Source organism: Pseudonaja textilis, chromosome 2, assembly GCF_049901715.1.
Source record: "Pseudonaja textilis isolate UNSWEBS1 chromosome 2, rPseTex1.2, whole genome shotgun sequence".
Taxonomy (NCBI): Eukaryota; Metazoa; Chordata; class Lepidosauria; order Squamata; family Elapidae; genus Pseudonaja; species Pseudonaja textilis.
The window spans coordinates 161,223,881-161,250,211 of NC_141991.1; the positions used below are offsets into that span (position 1 = coordinate 161,223,881).

Below are 26,331 nucleotides of genomic sequence, written 5' to 3' on the forward strand. Positions count from 1 at the left end.
TTCCGCGGCGGGCGGCGGGGATTGGCTGCCGGGGCTGCGCCTCTCCGCCCAGCGGCCGCTTCCCCCTTCCCTGTCGCTGCTGCGGGACGGCTGGCGGAGCCATGAACCCGTTATTCGGCCCAAACCTCTTCCTCCTGCAGCAGGAGCAGCAGGGCTTGGGGGCAGCGGCGGGCCCCGAGCAGCGCCAACGGCAGCAGCTGCCGGGCCTCCTTTTTCTTCCCCACGAGCCCCAGGGGGACTCGCTCGACGGGGAACTGGCCCCGCCGGCTTCCCTCGCCGCCGGGTCTTCCTTCCCGGCGCCGCCGGCCGCCATGGCCCTCCGCAACGACCTGGGCTCCAACATCAACGTGCTGAAGACCCTCAACCTCCGCTTCCGATGCTTCCTGGCCAAGGTGCACGAGTTGGAGCGCCGCAATCGGCAGCTGGAGAAGCAGCTCCAGCAGGCCCTGGAGGAAGGGGGGGCCCGTCGGGGCAGCCTGCAGCGCCGGGACCAAGCCGTCCAGACCGGTTTCATCAGCCCCATCCGCCCGCTGGGACTCTCCCTGACCAGCGGGGCTAGCGGCGGCAGCCGGCCGGTGGGACTGGGCAGCAGCACGTCGAGGGTGCCGCTTTCCCCCAGTTGCCACCACCCAGGAGCACCGCTCACCCCGACTTCTTGCCAGTCTCCCTCTTTCCCCAGCAGCGCTTTCTCTGCCTCCTCCCGTTTCCTGCCCGGGACCATCTGGTCGTTCTCCCAGGCTCGCCGTCTGGGGCCAGGCCTAGAGACTACCGTAGTTCAGGGGCCTGGAGTCTCCTGGATGCACCCGGATGGAGTTGGGGTGCAGATAGACACCATCACCCCTGAAATCCGGGCTCTCTACAATGTCCTGGCCAAGGTGAAGAGGGAACGGGATGAATACAAGCGCAGGTGAGGTGAAGGCAAGAGAGGGGCTGGCTGTGGTCAGGGAACCTGGGAAAGTTTTAAAGGCTTCTTCAGGGAGCCTTCTCTCCCCATAGAGCAGAGGTCTCCAAACGTGGCAACTTGAAGACTTGTGGACTTCAACTCCCAGAATTCTCCAGCCAGATATATGTCCACAAGTCTTAAAGTTGCCAAGTTTGGAGAGCCCTTGCCATAGAGTCACTGCCATCATGGGAATCTCAAAAAAAAAAAAAAAAAGCGGCATTGGGGGCACTTCCTTCTCTGTGAGCCCTCCTCGAAATGTTTTTCCTAGCTTTAAAAGTAAAAAAACAAAAAACAGGGGAGAGAACAGCTTGTTCCGGTATGGCCCTTATATAAACTTGTTTGGTATGATGCTATTTTAGGGCAAAAATCTAAGCTTTTGGAGACTTTTCATTGGAAGAGGAGAATGAAACATCATTTCTCCTCTTGAGCGCATTGGTCTCTTTCAGAGAGGAGGAAACAGTTGCGCAGCCTCCCCTGGGCTCATTCTTTCTTGGAACAACATAAAAAAAAACACCATAAGAAAAAAAAGATCAGGCTTGAAGCAGAGTCAGCCTCTCTTGCTTTGCTTTTCAGTCTTCTCCACTTGTGCCTTCTCTGTTTCTTCTCCATTTTCTTGACGAAACACCACAGAACTAAGACTGCGTGGTGCTCCCCTGTTATCAGTTCCTACCTAACTATTCTCCCCTCTCAGTCACATCTTTTGCCACTGTGGAGGGGAGGAGGGAGAGGAAGGTGCAGAAATTCAACTCTCAGCAAGATCTCGGTATGCAATATTACTGTTACAGGAGTACTGTATTATTTATATCCTACTGTCGGCACATGTAGCACGCAGGAGACGTGCACAGCTTCGATTTATTTATATTAGCGATGGCTGAATTCTTGTCACCTAGATTTAGACAGGGAATGACAAGAGATACATTTGAATAATCAGCCAAATGTGAGTGGGTCCTCTGAGTTTTTCTTTCCTTCAGTTGAAAGCCGCTTCTGCAGGTAAGGCTTGCTGAAGCCTAACATTCTTTAGGGGCTACAAATATGTATTTACCACAAAAGAGGAGAACAGCCAAGAGCAGATTTTCAATAAAGAAGTCCCTGAAAGGCAAACATTAAATAGCATTCTATACCAGTCACTTCTGAAATGCTAGGCTAGTGACTTCAAAAGAACTTAAGAAAGTACAGTTGAATATATGTCAGGTACACTTTGGACAAAGGGGTGAAGGCAGAGAACACTTTTGGAAAAATTCTTCCTCAGAAATGTGTTCAGTTATTACAGTTCTCTAGAGACCCTCTGCAGATTTTCTATCAGAAGTATGTGCCATTTAGAAGCAGTGGATGATACACGCAAAAGGACCTTCCTTTTGGGGTCAACCCCATGGTGCCGTGCCCATTTCAACTTTCCTCTGCTAAGTCATTTTTTTTTTCTAAAATACTTTTTTTCATCCAGGCTTTTTAACTTAGCTCTTTTTCAAATCTAGATTTGTCAATGTTTTTCTTTTTCTTTTGATTAATACCCCCCCCAAAAAAACCCAACCTCTTGGGAACTGAGCATCCCACAATCTAGTAAAACCAAGTATTATATACTGTATTTCATAAACTGAATATCAATCTGAAACAGAAGAAATAAGGAGATATACAGGGCTTGCAATGTTCATGGGTGTTTAAATATTCTCCAGTCAGTCTTCACTTATTAGACACAGATAAGAAGTGTCAAGTTCAAATCTTTGGTCAGCCTTGAATCTCGCTGGCTATCCCTTACAAAACTGGTCAAGTAAGGTCTGTTGGCAAAAGGAATTTAACACAGTAAATACAGAGCACTAAGTCATATGGGTTTATTTGTTTATAGTTGAGGTATAAATATGATCCCAACCATTGTCGTTTTTAAGTCATCATTTTTGGCATTGCATAATGTGTAAACTAGGACATGATGATTTATTCAACAAAAGCAGTGTGTGAAGCTAGTTATGCACATCAGAAGGAGACATTGCCCATCAGGGAATAAAAATTGCTTTGCATTCTGCAGCTTTATCCAAATATAAAATTAGGTATTAGATATGAGATTCTGGCAATATTTTTTTTTCAGAAGCATTAAATATGCAGAAATGGAGACAGACTGGATTCCTAAATGTTGAAAGCTAGCCAGATTTCAAAGTCTTAGATATTTGTCTACATAGCAGAATCGGTAAAGCTGTAGAAAAAAAGAATCCCAATGCTGATGTAAGCTGATATATCTTCCACTTTCAGGGAAATATAAAATGATCTCATTTGCTGTTTGTGGGCTTTTCTTTCTTCACCAATCAAATTGCTCAAAGCTAAAATATTATGCCCTCTGCAGTATGGCACACAGTGCTGTCTGTATAGCATAAAGATATTGCTGTGGATAAGCATTTCAATCTACTGTACACTTCTGAGATCTATCTTCATTGCTCTTTGCTCAGTCTCACCCCACCCCACCCCACCCACCCCCAAAAACCACACCAATCATCCTTTGGTTAGGGTTTGGATGTTTCATTGGAAGCCCATTCTGTTAAAAGTACTGGAGCAGAGTCCTTGGCTCATTTTGAACTGATAAACACACTTTCTATGGAAGAATCAGATTATGTCAGATCTGGTTTACCACTTTATCTGTATCAATGCTGGGTTTAGAACAGATTAGAGTGGGATCAAGCAAAGAACCTGAGATTTTTATTTGCAGAGAACTGATATGGCAGACCTCTACTTTATTGAGGTTTTGTGTTAATCCCTTACCATTCCCAAATATTTTACCATGCTCTTCTACAGCAGAGTGTTCTTACTGCCTAGACACCCTACTTCAACGGCATTGACTGGGAGATCTAGTATTATTGCCTATCAAAACTGCTTATGCACATGCTAAGATACTGAAATTGGATCAGTCACACAAGCGCTTCGGAATTATCCCTCACCTAAAGGTTGGCACTAAACAAGCTTGATCCCTTAGTTTGATCCTAAACAGGGAATTGGGCATTTATTACTAAATAATATTCCAAAGTTCCCAGAAAAGTAGCTAAATCCTGTGTAATCATTGTTAAAATTGACCGGATTGGAATAAAAGCCTATTATGCTTAGTTTCTGTTATAAACATGATGCTTGTACTTTAACCATGTTTATGTCAATAAATAAATATAAGTCAGCTTTCTGCACCAGCATCCTCTTTGCTGGCTGTCCTAGGGTATTCAGATGGCCAGTCCTGGATTAAAAGACCAAGATTATGATCTGTCACTATATGTATGCTTTTACCCAAATTAGCAAAATACCTGCAACTAATTCCAATGCGATTGCTATCATTATCTTGTGTTTCATGATTCATTGCTCTTTCGAGACAGTAATGAAACCTCACTTCTCTCATCCATATATTGCCTTTCTCAACAAGTTAAGCGTGAGGGAAACAGATGATCATTCTTGGCAGCGTTCGGATACAGAATAAGTGTTTTGCTCAGACCGAAACAAGTCCCTTCTGCTGAATCACCTTCCAGAAGCTGTATTAAAAAGTCTAGGACGCTACATTAATATCACATTTCTGGGTTCCATAACCTAGAACTATACAAATCGATTCAAGTGAAAACTTTAGAGTTCAAACGTGTACGCAAGAACCACGATCGTATTTCTGCTCTTAAACCTGTTACTTGGAATCCTTCTCAGTAGGGCTGGTAAATGAGAGATAGGGAATAGTTGAGGTGGTTGTTGTTGAGGTGGGTGTTGTTATTCAGTCATGTCCAACTCTTTGTCACACCATGGACCACAGCATGCCAGGCCCCCCTTGTCCTCCACTGTCTCCTGGAATTTGTCCAAATTCATGTTCATTTCATCAATTACACTGAATAACCATCTCATTCTCTGCTGTCTCCTTCTTCTTTTGCCTTCAACCTTTTCCAACATAAAGGTCTTTTCCAATGAGGGAGCAGACGGGGACCAGGCACTGACTTTACCTTCTACTTTGTAATTTCTCTCCTAAGACTTCAGTTCCGCGCATTTTTATTTTGTGGGTAATTAACCACAAAAACTAACACACAAAACCTACCCTTCTTGGTGGTGTGTGGAAACAGGGCTGACCAATGATATATTGGGATCTGAAGCAGCAAAATCAGGACAGTAGTTGATGCTTTAAACTTTAAAAAATGCAATAAATGTTTCTGGAGTTTATGGTATTATATTTATATTAAATAGTAATATTAGTATTACATAAATATTTCCAATAATAAGTGAGATTATACTATATCCCAAAGATGCTTTTTTTCAAAAGGCAACTGGGCTTTGTTTTTCTTTGAAAACATTTTCCTTCTCATTCAAGAAGTTTCTTCAGTTCAATATTTGTAGGGACAAATATTGTCAATTCATCCACTAATTGATATGTCTAATCTAAACTGTAGACTGACACTATCTTTCCCTAGTCTGAAGAGGGATTATTGGATTAGGGAATATTTTATCGCACCAAATCCTCCTCCTTTGAATCTTCTTGAAAATAGTGGTTGAAAAGGTTCAATAAGAAGAATAGAATCCCCCAACTCAGTTGGGTGAGTGGGAATTCAGATTCATTGTGAGTTTGCATATACCGGTATATGATACTGTTTTATTGACTTCATTTATATGACTATATTCCTACATGAAGTGAAGTCAAGGTCACTTTATTAGACAATGTATTTTACCCAGAAAATTGAGTCTGTAGCTCTGTTTTTGAGGCTTAGATAGATCGTTGCATGTTAACCACAAGCTGGAGGAGAAAATAAACAATTGTTTCACTCTGTGTTTCTGCATCATATTTCTAAAGCTGTCCTTATAAATCACTTCTGCGGTACCGCAATCCTCTAAATTAGAAACAGGAACGCTGTAGCTCTGTAGAGGCAGCTGAATCACAATTCTCAGATGACACGGCAAGGAGTGAAAGATGCTGCAACAACACCTAGAGAGGATTTTGTATGCCTTTTCCTAAACTAAAGCTTATGGTAGCATATTGAATGCCTTTTCCTACAGCTCCCATGATTCTCTTTGACCCCACCTGCCTGGAGACTGCTAGACAGAAAAGGCTGCTTTTAGGATAGCTAAGACTATGATGGACAAGAGATCTTTCTGTATCTAGCTGTATTCAGCCCTTTCCTTCAGCATTCAGATTTGGCAGGTATGTGCATATGCACATGTGCCATCCATTCCAGACAACGAAGAAAACAACTTGATATAGAGTTTTCTCCTCTCACTTAAGGAGGGGGGGAAACTCTGGATCAAGTTGTTTTCCTTGTTATCTGGAGAAGAGACAAGAGAAAAATTGAGTCCATTTGCAGAAATCGGGGAATGAGTTGGAGTTTGAGATTCCAAATGTATATTGATTAATCTTTCAGTTTTGACAATTAGAAGTGCCAAGTGTAGACATGAGATGACTGTGCAAAGTTGATGTCTGCAGAAAACAGTCCTAAAGTTGGAAGGGATTTTAAAAAGGATTGCAAAATCTCGCTAACCTTAAGCAGATAATCATCTAGGGCACGTTTATTTTATGATCTAAGAGTTTGGCCTCCTTTTTCTATTTAATACTGTTAATTTATTTAATCTTAGAATAAAGTTTAGAATAAAGTGCCTTTTTGAGGTTTACTTTAGTTATAGCAACGTCATAGTGAACAAGAGCCTGATTCCCAATGACTCTTCCTGCCATTTGGAAGCATTAAACAAGCCACAAAACCTTGTTTAGAACAGTATTACATCTGAACTGGGATCTCTGCAGTGAGATGTGAAGATGCAATTCGACTTGATGAAAGCTAATTAATTGATGTGATTTTAAATTGAGAGAACATTTGCTTCCAGATCTCCTAACAAGCCAAAATCAGTATTCAAAACATGTTTTGATTCTAGCGTGCTATAAAGCAACAAGCCAGAGATTGTGATTTGGTGATGCTCAAACAAGTCATAGTTGATGTTCCCTGGTTTGTTTAGATAAGAAAGAACCAAAATCAGGTACCATGCACAACCAATGTATTTGATTCCCTAGCAAGACAGAATTCTGAGTTCTATTAAATTTTGACCTAATTTGACCATTTATGTTATAAATTTGCTTTGATTTGCTTGACCTGCCTAACTCATGTGCCTGTTTCTCCAAAACCTTGGCAATTACAGTTTTATTAAGGCAATGAGAATCTATTTGCAATCCTTGGTATCTTTTTGCCTCACATAGAATATAATAACACTGAAAAATTTTCAGAAATCAGTCAACAAATGTAAGACTGCATTGTAAATATGCTCTGAAATGACGATCCTCCTTTCTGGCTCCATTGTGGGAGAACTGGGTGTATATAGGGCAAATATCAAGTGCTGAAGTCAGGGCATTGTTCTCATGCTGCATTGGTGAGGTTTTCTGTCTCTTTAATTAGACCAATACAGCAATTAGATTCCTCTACAATTTATACAAAGAGGGAATGTACAAGAGATATGAATAGTCTCACTCTAGTTATGGGCTGTAAGGGGCCATTTAAGGTGGCTCTTGTGGACCAAAACTAATCTTCAGAAATCTGGTACTCATAGAACCACCATTCCCAATAGATTGAATCTGGGACTAAACATGATCGCTTTGTCCTTATTTGCAGAATTTAATGTAAATCAGATAGTCATAGAATGTAAGGGTTGGACATTAGTTTGGAGATCATCTACTGCCCCCCTCTGCCTAATTATTTCCCCACACCTTCCACCTTTTTTATTTCTATGAAACCATTCATTTAGTAGAAAATGTCAGATCAGTTATACAGCACAGACTACATGGGCATTTATAATTATGTACTAAGTTATTGCACTATAAATCTGGGAGCATGTTAGAGCCATGACACAGGGAACAAAAAGTGCTGTCCAGAGTGGTTTCCCTGGACTGGATGCACTTGATTCTAGAGACCTAGTAGAGTTTCCCTTTCTGCTGAAAAGATGATGTCTTCAGGAAATCGCACTTCGTTGCACGGAGAAGAGACCTATGCTGATTGGTTGTTGTTCTTTCAGTTGCTTTGGTTCAGTTGGGAATTGGTTTGCTCGCCCCCCCCCCCTTTTAGGGGGGAAGGAGGGGAGATGTGAGTGATGAGGTCAGTCCTGGAAACGGCGTGCTGGATGCCCTCTGCTTGCTTAGGTTGTGCAAAGTGGGATGGAGAGACTCTTGCAGTAAGACTATTATTAGGCACTGGTGCATTGCAGATGTGAATGAAAATCTGGTGGGGAGGGCAAAGAGAAGTTGAGGCTGAATGTAGAAAAAAAAAAAAAGGGAAAGCAGGCTTGGCTTTTTCTCCCGGGTTTTAATGGCACATCGTCTGGCTGGTTTTGCTCTTTGACCAGTACTCAGTCCAATTCCACCCATTAATAAGACAGAAATGAAAAAGTTGAATGCTGGCCATAACGATTTTGGGAGGGACCTAAAGTGTGTGTTCTCATTCCAGAAGGCTAGTGAAGTAGAATGGTTTACTAAAGGTAGAAGCTGCAAACAATTTAAACCACACTTACTGTCTTTTTGTATGTATGAAAAGCCAGCAGCTGACATTTTGTCACTTGTGATTTTAAACATAAGAGTGTCATTCTCTATAGTATAAGCAGCCTCAGTTTCTCTTGTATCCATCTCTTTGTAGGGAGAGAACTCGGGCTTCTAAGGTACTCTAAAGTAGAGAGTATTTCTAAGGTACTCTTGCCCTGTTGTACTCTCTCCCCCTCATCATATTTGTATGTGTGTGTGTGGGGGGAGAGATTTCCAAATATTCTATCACATTTTTACCTCATGAGGAAATACCTTCATGAGGAAATGCCTCATGAAGATCTTGCAGAATAATTAAGCACACTTTTCAGAAACAAGAGTTGTGCAGTATCTTGTACAGTTTTTCATAACATGGGAATGCCCATGTTTAATTCATGTGGGAATCCTTTTATATTTCGAAAGAGCAACAAATTGCAATGTTCAAGAGTTGCGGAGAGAGTTTGTTGGAATTCACAGCAGATAATTTGTAGGGGGAGGGTTGGGACTGGATTGGTATGCCTGTGCACCCACATTTTTAAGTGGGTATATGATAATCCTAGCTATTTGTTGCTCCCTTAATATTTCCTAAAGACTTTTGCTTGTGTGTATGTGTGTGTGTTTACTTCTTCCTTCATGCCCTCAACTTGAGTCATCCATTCTTTTCTATATTCTGCTCAGTTTTCTGTGTTCTTTCTCTGTGAGTAATCATCCATTTGTTTTGATTCTTTAGGGTGGGGCGAGTGGCAGATTTTTCTGGCCTACAGCCTACAGGATATTTGCCTTGGACTTTGCCAAAGGGAGAAAAAAAGTCCACTGAGCAAGGCAAAGTGGTCTTTGATTTTAAAAGAAAAAGAGCAGTTAAAATGGGGTTAATTTTATGCAGTGTTTAAAGCAGAGGTCTCCAACCTCGGCCACTTTAAGCCTGGAGGACTTCAACTCTGGCAAGCTGGCTGGGGAATTCTGGGAGTTGAAGTCCTCCAGGCTTAAAGTGGCCGAGGTTGGAGTCCCCTGGTTTAAAGAGTGCTCAGAGTGGGAGGGAAAAGAAACACTGGCATACTAGTTTCATGCTGTATCTCCTGATCTAATACCTTTCCCTCTGTTGACTTTCTGGGAATGGTGAGATGGCTTTGTTTATCCTTAGTCAGTTACTGGGGCATTCATCTCTTGGCCTTGCAACGTAGGTCAACCAATTCCAGCAAGCACATATTTTCCATCAGACTTGTTGTGTTTATAGCATTCTGCTTCTCCATGGAGATCCAGCATATGAATCATAAAGTAGTTTGGTTGGTACAGTAACATCTTTTATGTAACCGAATCACAGAATTACAGAGTTGGAAGGAACCTTGAAGGTCTTCTCATCCAACCTCCCTGCTCAAGCAGGAGGCCCTACCCTATTATCAGACAAATGACCATCTGATAAAAACTTTGAGTAAAAGAACACCCACAACTTCTGGGGGCAAGCTGGTTCTCTCCCTGATTATCTCCCATCTGTTGCTTCTTGTTCAGCCTTCAGGTGCTTTGGAGTGTAGGTTGACCCAGGGGTGGGATTCTACAGGTTCGCACCTATTTGCTAGAACTGGTTGTTAACATTCTAAGCAGTTCAGAGAACCGGATGTTAGAAGAAATTACTGGCCTAATCCTGTAAGGAAGGCAGGAAAGAAACATTCTGGTGTTGCTTATAGAAACTGCCTCTCCATTAACCATTATTACATTCTTGGCAGGACTAGACTTCCTGTCTCAGGAACTTTTCTGGAGTTTTTTTCCCTCCTTTGCTGGTACTTTGCTTGTGTGGAGTGACCATTCAAAGTTACAATGGCACTGAAAAAAGTGACTTATGACCATTTTTCACACTTACGACTGTTGCAGCATCCCCACAGTTATGAGAGGCCAGGCAAGGAGATGCATGCCTCGATGTGAGGGATGTTGAGTTGGCCACACCCAGCCAGTCACATGACCACCAAGCCACGCCCACCAACTAAGCCATGCCCACAGAACCGATTGTTAAAAAAATTGAATCCCACCCCTGGGTTGACCCCCCCAGAACAGACAAGACATGGGGTCAATCAAGAGGTTCTGAGAAGCTACCATCCCCATAAAATGCTCCCTTCAAAATTACAAGGCAAAGGATTCTCAGATTGGAAAGAAATTTCAGAAACGCTTGGAGTCTGCTTTTTATAAGGAAAAGTTCTCCCATTGGATGCAACTAGAGCTTTGGGGCTTTCCAGTGTAGAATAAAAGTGAAGAGTAGATGAGGAGTTGGTTTCATTCCTACTCTGAAACTTCATGGTGCCATTTTTGTATTGTAAATGGAAGATGTTATTTGTAGCTCAATGATACGGTCCTTCCAAATATACTACATTCAGTGATTTTCAGCAGCTAAGCAAATATGCAAGCTCTAAACTACCTTATTTACATATGCTGGCTCAAGTGACTTTAGTCCAAGTAGTGTATTTATTTAATTTAGCTTCCACTCTTCAATTTACATCAAACCTTAGGGCCATTATTGTGTTAGATGGGACTATTCTGGAAAACTATATTAACATCTTCGCATATTGCAAAATCTGCCTCCCTTGTAATTTAGTTATATATTACTTATTTAATTATAAAATTTATAGGCAGCTCATCTTGCCTCAAGGTAACTCTTGGCTTACAATTTCTAATGATAAGTGTTGGGATTTTGTGGCGGAATTTTAAACTTTTTAAAAAGTTAGAAACATTCCACACTTTCTTCTAGTACTTATTTTTTATTTAAATCAAAACCTTGCTGTTGAAAAATAATTTATGGTATATTCCATGTCCCTTCCCACATTTTATTGTTAAAAGAAAATTAGTTTGACAAGAACCCAGTAGACTAATTTAAAGCAATTTGAAAGCTACATCTATAGAGTAGCTATATTCTGTAGCCTTTGTGTAACACATGCACGTTCGTGTACATTAGGTTGCATATTTTCTGCCAGTTCTGCATTGTGTGTGTGTGTGTGTGTGTGTGCACGCACGCATGTGCTTTTTAATCATTCTTGGCTTGTAGTGTCTGTCTGGATTACAGTTCATCTCTGCAGTTTTCTTGGCAAAATATTTAGAAATGGTTTGCCTTTTTTTCTTCTTCTTAAGACTGAGAGAGGTGACTGGCCTAAGGGTGGCTTTTTGCACAAGACAGGACTTGGATTCAAATCTCCCTACTCTTACATATCTGCCTTCACCACTTCACCAAACCGATTCTCGGTGTTAGCTTCTGGAAATTCACCTGACACCCCATTCCTGAGTGTGTACTTTGCCTTTGAGCTGTACTTTTTCAAGTCTGTTACTACAGAAACTTGCTTCCTTTTTTCAAATGAAAACTGGTGTCCGTCTCTGCCCTCATTTATCATGGGCTGGGATACAAGTATGCCTTTCTAGATTTTTCAGGTTCTGGTACTTCACACTTGGGTTTTCCAAATCTCTGCTTCGCTCTCTTTCCCTTGTAGAATTGCATTTGATTGCCGTTTTCTCCCAAATCCAGAGCTTTCTACTATTGTTACAACGAAAAGGAATTGTTTCAATGTTGTAGACAAAGGCTCTTATGGCTGACTTAATACCCTATAGAGATTAGAATGGCTCTGAAGCATTTGCTCTAGTTAGTTGGCATTAGAAAATTGATACTCTGTAGGCCGGAGACAGCTGAGTGCCAGGTATAGATGCGGAAGAAAGGAGAGGAAAACTCTTGCATTTAGACATGCCCATCGGCCTGATCCAGCATTGCAGGGATGAAAGGCGGGGACCATCTGTCATGACAGTACATTCTGAGTGTGCTGCAGTTACTAAACATAGTTTGTGGTTACTCTTCTCAACTGAGAGGGGGAGAGTAGCCAGTGAATCCAGATCAAGATGAGATAAGCATGTGGGGTGAGACTCCCACCTGTCATAGGAACACATTCCAGTGGGGTAACTGCTTATTTGCAGCCCTTCTCTTCTCTAGATCAGGGGTCTCCAACCTTGGCAACTTTAAGACTTGGGGACTTCCCAGAATTCCTCAGCCGGCAAAGCTCTAGATCAGGGGTCTCCAACCTTGGCAACTTTAAGACTTGTGGACTTCAACTCCCAGAATTCCTCAGCCAGCTTTGCTTTGCTGGCTGAGGAATTCTGGGAGTTGAAGTCCACAAGTCTTAAAGTTGCCAAGGTTGGAGACCCCTGCTCTAGATGACATCCATTTAAAGTTCCTCCGATGGGACCAGGTTGCACTGGGGAGCGGGGAGTCAAGGAGGGTTGGGGTTTTGCATCATGGCACCCCTCTGGGGTCAAATCCAGTGTCCTAGCCTTGGCCTGTTTGACTTCTCAGGTGGGAAGAGGAGTACACGTTGCGTGTTCAGCTGCAGGACCAAGTGACTGAGCTCCACGAGGTAAGGTTACTTGTTTTCTTCCTACTCTCTGCAACCTGCCTCTGTCTTTGTCTTTATGCGTCTCTGTCTCTCAACCAGGAAGCCCAAGAAGCAGAGGCCTGCCAGGAGGAGCTGGCCATGAAGGTGGAGAAGCTAAAAGCAGAGCTGGTTGTTTTCAAAGGACTGATGAGTAATGTAAGCATGCTATTCCCAAGGTCTACCTCTATAGGCAGACACCCTCCCCACCTACCCCTCCCTCCGCAACTTCCTGATGGTGTTTCTGGTTCTTTTCTCAGGCTTTGGGTTAGGGTGGTGGGAACCCTTATTGGGTACCATGAGATGTTTGTTTATTGATGTCTGGATTCACCATCTTTTTTAATGTTCGATGTTTCTATTTTGATTGCATTTTTGTTATGTCGTTTTAATGTCCTGAGCCACCCAGAGTCAATTGGACTTATGCAGTGTCCTAAACCCAAATACTGAAATTAAATATTACATTTATTTCAGGACTGGAAAGAGACAGCAAATAAATAACTACAGATGGCCATAATACTTGGAGAACAACCAAATGTCTAGCTATAAAACATGACGCCATACATACACAAATTGTTCCCTTCTCTACCTTGCTCCTAAATGAGACCTCCAAACCAGAATAATTTGTGCTAGAGGCTACAGAGAGAGATTGGCCTAATTCTTCTCTCTTTTGTTTCTTCTGCGTGTGTTAAGAATCTTAGTGAGCTGGACACCAAGATCCAGGAGAAGGCCATGAAGGTAGACATGGACATTTGTCGGCGTATCGATATCACAGCTAAATTGTGTGATGTAGCTCAACAGCGCAACTGCGAGGACATGATCAAAATGTTTCAGGTGAGAGGCACCCAATTCCCTTCCCACCTGGAGCCGAAACATCTAAGGGCGCAAAGTCCCCCATCACTCTATCTTCATTCCATGTGTTCACCTCTGACTATGGCCGAGTCAGGCAGGCATGTTGAATTGGAGGGCAACTCCCACAAAGGGAGCCCCAGAACGTCTCTCCATCCAGTTTTGGTGGGCCGTCTCTGGGGAAAAGTTGCCGGAGAAGGAGACATGGTGCAAAGCATGTGTGTCCCTCTAACACCGTCTCTCTCCTCTCCTCCCCACCCCCTTTCTCTCTCTTTCTTTGTCTTATTCACTTGCTCACTTTCTTGCACTATTTTGCACACATTCTTCTTTCTCTTCTTCCTTTACAGAAGCAGTTGGTTAGTTTTTGTTTTCATTAAGCTGGAAAAATATCCAAGTTAGAAGCTTTTCTTTAAAATAAAACTTAACTGCAAATCCTGGCGTTTTTCTCATTCTCCTTATGTCTTGTGTTTTGTCTTCTTGCCTCCATCTCTGATGTGTGATTTGAGTTCCTTTATATGAACCCCCATCCGATTCCATCTTCAGCTGCTTAGCTTTTAATTTTAAAAAATAAAGGTTTCTAATATTGCATTTTAGTCATCACATCCTCTTTAACTTGGTCATAATAAGCTTCCCTCTCTCTTTCTCTGTCTCTCTCTCTCTCTCTACCTACCTATCTACCCTTTTCTCTCTCTCCCATCCTATCCCACCCCACCCCACCCCATCATCCTGTGCATCTCTTCTCACCCATCCACCTACAATCTCCAACCCAACTTCGTTCTGTAGTCTCTGCACTTGTCTCCCATTAAGGTCCCAACTACAGTGGGGCGGAAACGGGAGCGAAAGCTGGTCAGTGAGGAGGACACCTCCCTCTGTGAGAGTGAAGCCCCCAAAAAAGTAGAAGAGGAAGAAGAGGATGAGACCACTGCGAGCATCAATGAAGAGATGCAGAGGATGCTGAACCAGTTGTGAGTGAGGCCTGCAGTGGGACGGGGGAAAAGAGAGGCACCGATCTCAAGTTCAGGAATTGCCTATCCCGTATCTGAAAACAAGCTTTTTAAACAGCACCACTGAATTTGAATCTTGTTATTGGAAAAACAAGGGTCGTTTAAGAAAAAAGTAAATATAAGAGGCCCTTTCCCTTATCTTTAACTTTGTAAAATGGAATGATTCTCCTGGGTTCTGGGAAGGGGAATAGCCTCTGTACAATCTTGTGTATTGTGGGACCATTCAAGAATCACATGGATGTTTCCTTCTGGAGGAGCTGCTTGCAGAAACCAACTTTATGCTGGAAGCTTTCTGGCTGTGGGTGCTGGGAAAGAGGGACCGGTCCGTTACCCAACTGCTGTAACTCCTGGGTTACATATGGCCACCATATGCAAGAAACATCCACTCCAGAATTAGAGAGGGCTGGAAGCAGTGGTGGAATTCAAAAAATTTTTACTACCAGTTTTGTGGGCGTAGCTTGGTGGGCATGGCTTGGTGAGGGTGGCAGGGGAAGGATATTGTAAAATCCCCAATTCCCTCCCCACCCCACTCACCTGCTTTCTCCTGTTCAGGGCAACAAAAGGAGACCTAGCCGATCAGCTGGGACTCCGGAGGCAGAGAATAGATGGGGACAGAGCCAGTCAGAGGTGGCATTCCAAACTACTCAAAATTTCCACTACTGGTTCTCCAGAACTGGTCAGAACCCGCTGAATACCACTCTGACTGGAAGGTTTTCTCCAAACCTGTCGTGTCTAATAGGAAATGTAGAAGAAAATGTAGCAAAGTCACTTCTTTTGTTGTAGCATTTTTTTACTTATTCTCTCCACTGATTTACAATTTATCCTCAGGAGGGAATATGATTTTGAAGATGACTGTGACAGCCTCACCTGGGAGGAGACTGAAGAAACGCTGCTGTTGTGGGAAGATTTTTCTGGCTATGCTATTGCTGCTGCTGAGGCACAAGGAGAGGTAACATACAGCTTCTGCCTTCCAAGCAGTCTTTTTTTGTCATCTCCAGATTCTGCCCCGTTCACTTCTACATGAGATCTCTCCTACTGTTTACTGGGTTCTTTGACTCATTTCTATATCCTGGTGGTGGAACTGTGGTGGCGCAGTGGTTAGAATGCAATATTGCAGGCTAAGTGTGCTCACTGCCAGGAGTTCGATCTTGACCAGCTCAAGGTTGACTTAGCCTTCCCTCCTTCCGATGTTAGTAAAATGATCCCCAAAATCCCCAGATTTTGTTGGGGAAATATGTTGACATTGTAAACCACCCAGAGAGTGCTGTAAAGCATTATGGAGCTTTATACCAGTGTAAGTGCTAAGTGCTTTACTGTACATTTCTCTCTTAGCCCTCTCTTAGAGATTTACAGAATCAGCATATCGCCCCCAACAATCTGGGTCCTCACATAAGTGATCCATCTACCCTCTAGTAGAGAAAGAAGACAATTATACATACTTTGAAGTCCCTACATTTATTTCTCTGGTTTCTTGAAAGGGTGGCTAACCAAGTAATTTGTTGCCCATCTTATACAATGTTTAGGTTGGAATTCTGTTATGAATAGTCCCAGGGTTACTTATACTACTGAGTGATGCACTTGCCAGTTGATGTAGAAATAAGTTCTCAGACAAGGATTCTGTGTACATGAAGAGTATAATGTTAGAGTTGTCAGCATATGCCAGATTATGGCTTCTTTTCTGTGACATGAAACTCAGCCTTTGTAGTGTGTCTGTGGAATTGATTTGTCTTTGGAGGCAGTGCCATATCACTGGGCCAAGCATAAGAAAGTAAGAAAAATAGATCAGGGGTCTCCTCTCCAACCTTAGCAACTTTTAAGATTTGTGGACTTCAACTTGAAGTCCACAAGTCTTAAAATTGCCAAGGTTGGAGACCCCTGAAATAGATAATCAATTGATGTACACATTATGCAACTAACAGCAATAAATTAATCATGAATTCCTGATATAATATAAAAACAAGTAAAATAGTATAAATTAGCTCCAACTGGAAAAAAAAACTGGCTGAAGAAGAAATGTATTTCCCAAGAACTAAAGAGATAAAAGAAGTAAAAAAAAAAACCCTTTTCCTGTATATCTGACAAATGGACCTCAGAGAATGAAAATCTCTTTATAAGAGAGCCTTTCCTGTTGTTGTTGTTGTTATTATTGTGGTTTATTGCTGATATATTTATCAATTTATATCCCTCCTTTCCTCCAGGAGGGGCTGAAGGTAGCATAGATAGATATTTCACTTCTATTTTTTCACCACAACCCACAATGCTGGAAAGTAGGTGGAGCCGAATAAGTGACTGGTTGAAAGTCATTCTAAAGCTTCCATGCTTGAGGTCTCCCCAGGGTTAGTCCAACTGCTTAACCATTGTACCACACTGCTTCTCTGTTGCTCGTTTATCTATCACACTTACATAAATATGATAGATACATAAACAATAAAAAATAGATAAATGTGATAAATAAAAAATAAATAGATCAATGTGATGACAGGAGGAGTTGACCTCTTCAACCCCTCCCCTCGGGATGCCACTGCAGAGTATTGTATCCCAAAACAACTAGACACAAAGACAGTTTTTTTTCCTGCAAAGCATTTAATTTCCACAGTTCTGTTTTATGTCTTAAGTATATTGCCTATGTAGTATGGCTATGTTACTTTGATCCTTCTCATCTGCCCCACTACTTTCTCTACTGGTATCATTATTATGGTTATTATCCTTCATTATTATGATTATTATTGTTGCTTTCCACATACTTATGAGCTTATGCACCGAAGATAAATTCCTCATGTGTCTAATCACACTTGGCTATTAAAGATATTCTGTTCTGTTCTGTTCCGTTCCGTTCCATTCCACTCCACTCCATTGTCACCTAACTCATAGAACATGCTTCTGTTGTTATTCTTTAGCATCTAGGCAGATTAGATACATAGGTAGTAATCTGTGCAGATGTTTGAATAAAGTCACCATGTTTTGTTTTTTTAAAACCAGTTTAGAAAAATAGTGGAATGAGAAAGGAAGCCTAAGTAGAGTAATGATGCAAAGGTGCGAAATTGGGGCAAGGTTTAAATCTTTTCCTCGACCAGGGAATTCATTGGATGCTTTTAGTTCATATATTGTTTCCTTCTCTCCCCTATGAGGGGGTAAAATAAGGTAGTGAAGGAAATCTCTTTCAATGCTTTGTAAGGAAGGATATTTTGGAAGAGATAGATACAGAAGCATTTGAAGATTTTAAAGAAAATGATGATAGGTTCTGATTGCTCCAGATTGCCTGAAGTGGAGAGCATTTTGATGTAGCTGAGGCATCTAGATTATCTATAAGAACAGCCCGAAGCAAAGCATGTTGAAACAGTAAGCCTTAAAAACACTATAAATAACATAGTTATTAGAAAATGTACTAGAAATGAGAACTCAATTTTCCAAGATTGTTTACCATCTCCCACATTTTTTGGTGCTGCTTTTAGCGTCTTGAAATACAATCCATTATTGTATAACACATATGAAGTTTTGAACAGTTGCATGTATGTTTTCTGAGCCACCTCTAAATGTGGGCTGTCTGTTACGAAAAGGCAGAGAGAGAGAGAGAGAAAGTGATTTTCCTGATACCAACCAGCCAACATCATGGTTGAGGCAAAGCGAAAAGGAACATTCCTGATTTACAGCTTGAATTTAGCTTACCCAAACTTACATTACACTAACTCTCAGGTGAAATTGCCTTTCTGGAAACGATATAATAAATGATTTCTAAAAGAGAAACAATGGTTATATGATCTCTTCTGCCATGTGATAGGAATGACTCCCCCTCTAACCTTGGTTTCAATGAATGGTATCTGTTCTCTCTCTTTCTTCAGCAATCAGATGACAGTTTGGAGAAAGTGATCAAGGACACAGAGTCACTCTTCAAAAGCAGAGAGAAGGAATATCAGGAAACCATTGGCCAAATCGAGGTGGGGAAAAAACAATATCTGTCAGGTTTGGAAGCAAGGAAAACACAGGTTGCCTTCACCTTATCAAATATAAATCTTGCAAACTGGCATAGCCCAATGCAAATGTCATGGCTTAGGAAAGCTAGATGGCAATGGCAAAAAGAAAAATAATAATGAAGGAAAGCAGTGAAATCTCTCTAGAAAAAGAAAAAAAAGGGAAAAAATGAAAACCGGTATGTCTCCTACATAGATAAATTACTCATGGGAAGTTGCCAAGTTTACACAATGCATGATGTGATTTGATTTTGACCTAGAATTATGTATAAAGCAACTTCTGATTTCTTTGGCATATCGTGGTTAAAACAAAATCTGCACTGGTATAATGTCTGGGTTTTAAGAATTCCAAAAGCGTTTATCTAAAGAGGAATATCCCCCCCCCCTTTTTTTTGTAAATTTTATTTGAGTTTTCACAAAAAGAAAAAAAAATACAAATAAAACATCTTTATTGAAAGTAGCGTAATCCCGGGTTACATTTCTTCGTACAGACACAAATTCAAGTTCATGCCTATTTTTACATTCTATTCTCTATCTTATTACTATTTTACATTTTCTGCATAGCTTCTCCCCTCTTTTAATTTTCTCAATTTTATTTTAATTATCTCATCTTAATTCAAATCATTGTATTTGTATTTTTTGTCTGTCCTGTTTCAATTATCTATTATCTTTTCTCATTAAACAAAATTTCTCCTGTAGTTACTCATTGGAGTATGACGCCTTTATATCTTTTAAGTTTATCCATTTAATTCTTATTTAGGTTTCAATATATACCCTAAAGTTATAACATTCAATATAATACATAACTTCCATTCAGATTCTGCTTGGTACATTCTTAAAATACACACTATATTCTTAAAAAAAGAAAAAATTATAAATGTATGTAATTAAAACAACACATTCCATTCCACTTCAATTCTATCATTAATATTAATATTCATTAAAGTCTTAACTTCTTTAACATTACTTTTCAATTAAATATCCTACTTCTATGGGAACAATTATAAGCTTTCCATAATTAATTCCCCCCCTCTTCACTTATATTTTATAAAACATTAACTAATTAAAATGTTCCCATTCCTTCCTAATTCAGCTTTCTCATTTATTTTATTTCACTTATTTTATTAACAAACATTTCACTAAATTACACTAACTATTTTATCCCTCATTTTAATCAAACGTGTTTCCAATTTTCTAAAGTTATTTCTATTACTAATATAACAATACAATCTTATGGACCTTTACAGAATCCCTTTTTCAGTTAGATTTTCACCCATTATCTCTAAATAGGTCCTGTTTCTCTATATCTTGCTCCGGTCCTTTGTAACTTCTTTTCCTCTCCTTCTTCCCTCTCTTCTTCTCTCTCCCCCTTTTACCCCCTTGTCTTTCTACCTCTATTTCTCTCTTCTGTATTCCCCTTTTCTGTTGCTTTCCAGTATTATACTTTTTTTTGAATTATTTTTATTTTCTTTGGTTGTTTTTTTAAATCTTAAATTCTCCATTCTTTTCCCCCCTTTCCTTTTTCTTCCCCACATAAAATTACTTGTTCATTAAAGATGGCTTCTTCTTTGTCCCAGTCTTCTTGTTTTGCAGATGGTTTTTGTTGTTTCTCATAGTTCCAAATCTCCATTTCTAAGAATTGAAAAACGAAGCCAAAAGAACCCTTCTCTTCTTGTGCATCTTCTTTGTACTTTTTAAGTTCCATTTTCAATTCATCCAGAAGTAGTGCCATTGTATAAATTTTTAAACAACCACCCGATTAATTTTAGTCATTCAAATGTAATAACCAAGAATCCAAAGATCACCAAATAATCCAAATACATGCAAGCTGTTTCTTTTTGCTCTTTTTTTCACTTTCTCTTCTTGGGGTTACTGTTTAGTTGCAAAGTTTCAGTTAAAATGTACCTTTTAGAAGTCTTGTTGAAGTTTTACTGTAGATTCTTTTTAATTCCAGGCAGTCTCCTCCCTCTTCCAGATCCTGCCCTTATTCTTTTTCTCTCCCTTCCTGCTTATGAAAAAATAATTTTTTAGTGTCCAGAAATCTTTATTATCCCTTTGGCATTTTATTTTATTTTCAGCTTAATTGCCTATTGATGTCAAAGCGGATTTTTCCAATTTCTTATTTAAGTCTCTTAGTTGTCAGTATAGGGAAGGAGAGAGAAGGAAAAAAAAGCCAAACCTTTCCCTTTTCACTTTCCTTCGCTGCTTCCGACTCTTCTTTGGGAGCGATGTTATTTTTTTGTAAGTTTAAATTCCAGGGTACCTTAGTTGTTGCTTTTACAATTTAACCCAGTCAGCCAAAACTTTCACTTCTTACCTTTCTCCTACACGTTCTTTTCCGGCTGAGTTCTTCTTTGTGGTGGCCATTTCTGACCACCGCTGCAACCGCCTTCGGGAAAGAGAGTAATGGCCAGCCGAGGAGGAGAGATGCAGCTCTCCTCAACCCTGCTGGCAGTCTCCCCCCTCTTCACCACCTCTACAGGGTGGCTTAGCCCCAAAACCAGCCGGCTCAGGGCGCTCCAGCAGCGAGCCCAGACCGAAACCGCTCACGATCGCGGATTTCTGTCTGTTGCGGAAGAGACGTCAAAATGGAATTGCAAAGAGGAATATCCTTTTATGCTGGGTGTCCAATTATTGCATCCACAGAGTTGAGGTGCAGTAAACGGTCAAATGGCAATGCTCTAGAACATAGGGTAGCCTATTTCTTGATCACACTAAACTAGAGCATGGCTATGATGAAAATCAGTTTTTATGTACAAATGGAAGAAGCACTGTAGTGAAGGACAACCACAGAGGAAATTATGTATGTATGTATGTATGTATGTATGTACGTACGTACATACGTACGTATGTATATGACAAAGTTGGGATACGGAGTGGCATAAGGGAATATTTGCCTGACTAGCTACATAGGTACAACCAGCCTTTTGGAAAGCAGCAGGAGGTAGCATATTGTCCCAATATTGTTGGCAGAATGATCCCCTGTGTTGCTACCATTTTATTTAGCTGGAATTAGCAACAGCAAAGAACGACATGAACCGGCATCTGCATGAATACATGGAAATGTGCAGCATGAAGCGTGGGCTGGATGTGCAGATGGAGACATGCCGTCGCCTCATCACCCAGTCTGGAGACAGGTAAGTGCCCATGGGATATATAGTCCTAGTACAACAGTCCTAGTACCACAATATAGTCCTGTTGTAATCCTAGAGGGCATGGGGAGCGGGTTGGGGGTTCGATCATAGGAGTCCTCCAGGTAGCACTAAGAAGTGCAGAAGGGTCTATGGGTGAGACCAGGCAACGTGGACATCTGGAGTTCTCTGTTATGGGAGCACATCAAAGTGGGGGGGTGGGGGATAATGGCAAACCTGAGCTGGATTCTGAGTGATTGGCTGTAACCCCCTTGCAGACTTGCAGGAGTTGTGTTTCGTGCCATGTGTCTCTAGAAGGTGATGCAGTTTTGTCAGATGCAATCGCTGTCGAACAACAACTTTCATCGGAAAAAGAAGCACCACTGATCGGCCGGGCCTTTGCACTAGCTTATGGGACAATGAATTCAATGCAGCACTGGGGCTAGGGAAGACTTTTGACTTTCCCAACCAACTGTAATCCTAGGCTTAGCAAAGAACCCAATGCAGCTCCCTCCTTGCACGCCTCAGTTTCCTCTTTGTGCTCTTCAGTAGGGCCCGCTCTAGTTATGAAGCCGCCTTCAGCCAAGTCTCTCCTTGAAACTTGTGCCCTGTCCTGATGGCCTGATGCTCCTTTGAGGCCTCTTCCCTCTTCTCCTAGCCCTAGTGCCCATGTGACCCCCCCGCCCTTTTTTTCTTTCAGAAAATCTCCTGCTTTTACTCCGGTACCGAACTGTGAATCGGCCCCAAACGAGGAAACAGAGGAGTCCGATCATGATCTCCCAAGTGATGCCTCGATAAGATAATGAGGGAGGCTTTGTCCTCTCCGCGTGTCCCCCTCCTGTCCCAGGAGTGTGAGCGTATTGAGGGGGAGATTTGTCCTAGCTAAAGCTCTGAGGGGCAGGAAGGGGCAAGAAGCCGCTCCGAGAATTCTGCCACTCATGCCCTCCCTACTTGAAGGTGGAGCCGAGCCAACCAAGATGCCCAGGGCAAGGAGATGTCCCAGCTCTTTCCCACCCCTTTCTACTCCTTCCTACTAGCCATTGCTTGTGTTGGGAGGCTCCCATCTAACTGTATCTGGCGCCCTGAAGATTTGCCTTACGAAGCCCCGTCTTCCTTGCAGCCTCCAAACGTATGTGACTCTCCTCCCTCTGCTATATGTAAGCAGGATCTGCCTATCTCAGCAAAACTGAACTTTCTCTTGGTGCCAAGTGGACCGAGGGCTGGGCTAATAGAGCCCTCCCTCCAGGCCACAATGTACACAACAGGGACAGTCTGTTGTGGAGACACAGAATGAACCCTATCCCTCCACCTCAGCTCTGTCCTTGCCTTGCTTGGCTGGGCCCTTCTGGTGCCGAAGTCATATGTGATGTGTTATGTCTGGAAATAAGAACATTAAATGATTATCTTCCTTTTTCAATAGCTGTTGTTTGTGAGTTTGTTTCTGAAATGTGTGTCTCACGAAGCCAAGTTTTTAAAAGATACATAATGACCCTGTTCTGAGCAACGAGATGGGTGGGTTTTCAGTTGATCCCAAATTATTCACAAGGGTATGTGCAAACCGCAAAAACTCCAGACATGGTGAATGAGCCATAAAATTCCAGATGGGACACCTGTAAATGAGACAGTGATGCAAAACCTCCTAAATTTAAATCCATGATACAAACTGGGAAATATCTCTTAAGAGGGGAGTGAATAGAATAGAATAGAATTCTTTATTGACCAAGTGGGATTGGACACACAAGGAATTTGTCTTGGTGCAAATGCTCTCACTGTACATAAAAGAAAAGATACATTCATCAAGAGTCAAGAATCATAAGGTACTTAATAATATTATTAACTTAATAATAATAATAACTTAATAATAGTCATAGGGTACAATAAGCAATCAAATCATACTAGGAAACAGTCCATAAAAATCGTTAGGATACAAGCCACAAGGTTACAGTCATACAGTCATAAGTGGGAGGAGATGGGTGAAAGGAAGGATGGGAGGATTAATAGTAATACTACTTGGGGCTTTCTAAGCTTGAAAGACAGAGACCGTGACATCATAAAGGTGGAAAACGTGAATGGTAGCAAAATATTTCACATAGCAATAAGAATTTAAGGCAAGCCAGTAAAAGGTAATAGGAGATTTAGGACACATAAAAATATACAATCCTTAATTGATGGAGTTCATAGCTACGAGATGTCCTTGGCCTCTGCTATTCAGTTTTTCAATGGAAGTAAGTCTCAATACCTGGACCTTCTGGGATCAAGAAGGGCGGTGGGCTTTAAGTCTGACTTGGCTTCTCGGGGATATCTTCTGGCCTGGATTAAATAGCCCATCAGTCTCATGAATGGGGCTCCTACATATTTAAGACTGCTGGCTCATCCATCCTGCATTTCCTTGCTTCTTCCAACACGAGAAAATAAGGAGAGTTGGAAGACGTCAAGTCTCCTTCCCATTTCTCCAACAGAAGAGGTAAACATTTCAGAAAAAATTAATTCAAGTGTGTCATGCTCAGCGTAAACCAGTAGCCACCAAATCCTGGATTGGCCCATTGGCTTAAGTGTCTGTTCCGCCCGGGTCGCTCGGGGATTGCTCAGGCCAGTTTTCCTCAAGGATTCCCATATTTGATGCTCACTTTGTGCAAAGTGTGGCATGAAACCTTGTAAAAAGTGTTCCTGTCTCTCCATGTATCAGCACTCTGAGAGACAAAGCAACTCTGAGAGACAAAGTAACATCAACATTGCCAGGGCCAACCAAGGAAGTCTGAAGCAGTGAGAGTACTGTGTCACGTCTCCCCTCAAACCTCACTGTCTGCTAAACTAATCAAAATTATGGGGAAATTACAAAAACAACATAAAAGTTATTGGACTTCATGCTTCTCCAGATATTTGGGGTACTTACTACAAGGTTTCACATCAATTAAATCATACTTTTCTGGGATGGGGGGAAGTAAAGAAAAAAGCCATGGCACATTTTTTTTGGTTATTGTTACAGTTATTGTTTTTCTATTTTTGCTTCAAACATTTCCAATTCCCTTGCCTCTTACTCAGTTTTGTACATAGCAAAAATGTTTCATTTGTGCATAATTATTTATACATAATAATTAGATAATTATATGTCCAATCTCCTATGTTTTTTTTTCTTAAAATTGCACATGCATTTATTCCTATGCACCAATGAAATTTTAAATATTAACTTCCACATTATTTTTTATTATTTCTTTAATGTGTTTGTATTATAAATTTATTTTAATTTTTGTTTCCTTGCCGCATGTTTAAGTACATTTTAAAAAATAAATTATAGCCCATCATTCACCAAAAAGACAATACTTAGGGCAACATAACATTAAAATTACCCAAGCATGATAAAAATGAAATAAAATTAGTGGTAATGCTGACATTATTGATAAAGAGGGAAAGTAAATATGGCTTTAATAAATAGAAAAAAGCAGGATTTCATTAAGAATTTAAAATAGTCCAAGTTAGTTAACTATAGTTAAATGGCACATCTAACTAAGTGGAGCTAGAATGCCCTTGAAAACTGTATTATTCTTATTAGTGATTCCTCATCAAACGAGTAAGGTATACAGGTAGTCCTTGGCTTATGAGCACAATTGAGCCTTGTACATTTGTTAACTGACATAAATATAAGGCAGTTGCCAAGCATCTCAGTTTTGATCATATGTCCAAGGGGATGCCCCAAAAGTGTGAAAAATGGTCATGAGTCACATTTTTTCAGTGCCATTGTAACTTTGAACACTCACTAAATGAACTGTTGTAAGTCAAGGACTACCTGTACAGTTCAGAGTTCAGCCTTGCGCCTGGTACTCCATATAATTTTAATAAATGGAGTAGATGATGACACAATGCTGATCAAAATTTGCAGAAGTAAGAATTCAGTCGAATAGCAAATGATCTAAAGGTAGAAACAACATTCAATCTGTTTATAGGTTAGAGAAATGGGCCCAAAATAACTTCACATTAGGGAGAAATACAGTTCTTTACTTAGGAGAAACAAAAAAATAGATCAAATGTAGACACAGGATGAGGAATGCCTAGCTCAGTAACAATAAGCAAGATAAGGACCTCCGTGGCTAAAAGGGCAAATGACATTTTAAGCAGCATCGGTAGAAATATAGTCTTCAAATTTTTGCAAGAAAATATTTTGTAGGCTAAGTTACCTAAGCTTCTCCACAGCTAAGAACTGCACCCTCCTCCTTTATGAAGAGAGAGCGAGTCAGGTAAAAACATGAACTCCACAAGCAAACATGAGAAAAGGAGGGGAATGAACTCTGTAAGAGGAGAGAAGGGTTGAAAATCCTGAGAACTTCAGACTAACTAATGGAAGACATATTACATGGAAACATGCAAAAGGCTAGGAATTGTCAGGCAGGAAAGATTAGATCCACACATGAAAGTCCATTTAAACTGATATATTGCTACCCATGTCTGTGCATAGGAATATTCTCAACTGACGGTCATCAGCACTATTTTGGTACTAGATATGGTCAGTGGAATTCAAAAGGGGGGGTGGATTTACCGTAATCCTGTTGTGGCTAGATAGAGCGTGGGTCTCCAACCTT

At 41.0% G+C, this 26,331-nt stretch overlaps 1 protein-coding gene across 3 annotated transcripts; it reads left to right on the forward strand.

Annotated features, from left to right (window-relative positions):
• IFFO1 (intermediate filament family orphan 1) lies at positions 1-23,174 on the forward strand. Of its 3 annotated transcripts, none has more exons than XM_026713282.2 (9): positions 1-907; positions 12,733-12,793; positions 12,872-12,967; positions 13,499-13,639; positions 14,438-14,619; positions 15,487-15,607; positions 18,498-18,593; positions 21,633-21,763; positions 22,458-23,174. In XM_026713282.2, exons 1-9 carry the CDS (start codon positions 102-104, stop codon positions 22,558-22,560), a joined length of 1,737 nt encoding a protein of 578 aa, XP_026569067.1. In that variant the 5' UTR covers positions 1-101; the 3' UTR covers positions 22,561-23,174. The 3 variants fall into 3 exon arrangements, with proteins under 3 accessions (XP_026569067.1, XP_087779159.1, XP_026569068.1); XM_087923033.1 differs by having other exon boundaries at positions 47-907; positions 22,036-23,174; XM_026713283.2 differs by having other exon boundaries at positions 48-907; positions 14,462-14,619.
• The last annotated feature ends 3,157 nt before the right edge of the window (positions 23,175-26,331 follow it).

Bases quoted from the DNA above. Each gene is read 5' to 3' on its own strand.
- IFFO1 (XM_026713282.2), top strand. From the start codon at position 102: ATGAACCCGTTATTCGGCCCAAACCTCTTCCTCCTGCAGCAGGAGCAG. The intron at 13,640-14,437 runs GTGAGAGGCACC...TTCGTTCTGTAG, and splicing joins ACATGATCAAAATGTTTCAG to TCTCTGCACTTGTCTCCCAT. The intron at 15,608-18,497 runs GTAACATACAGC...CTCTTTCTTCAG, and splicing joins CTGCTGAGGCACAAGGAGAG to CAATCAGATGACAGTTTGGA.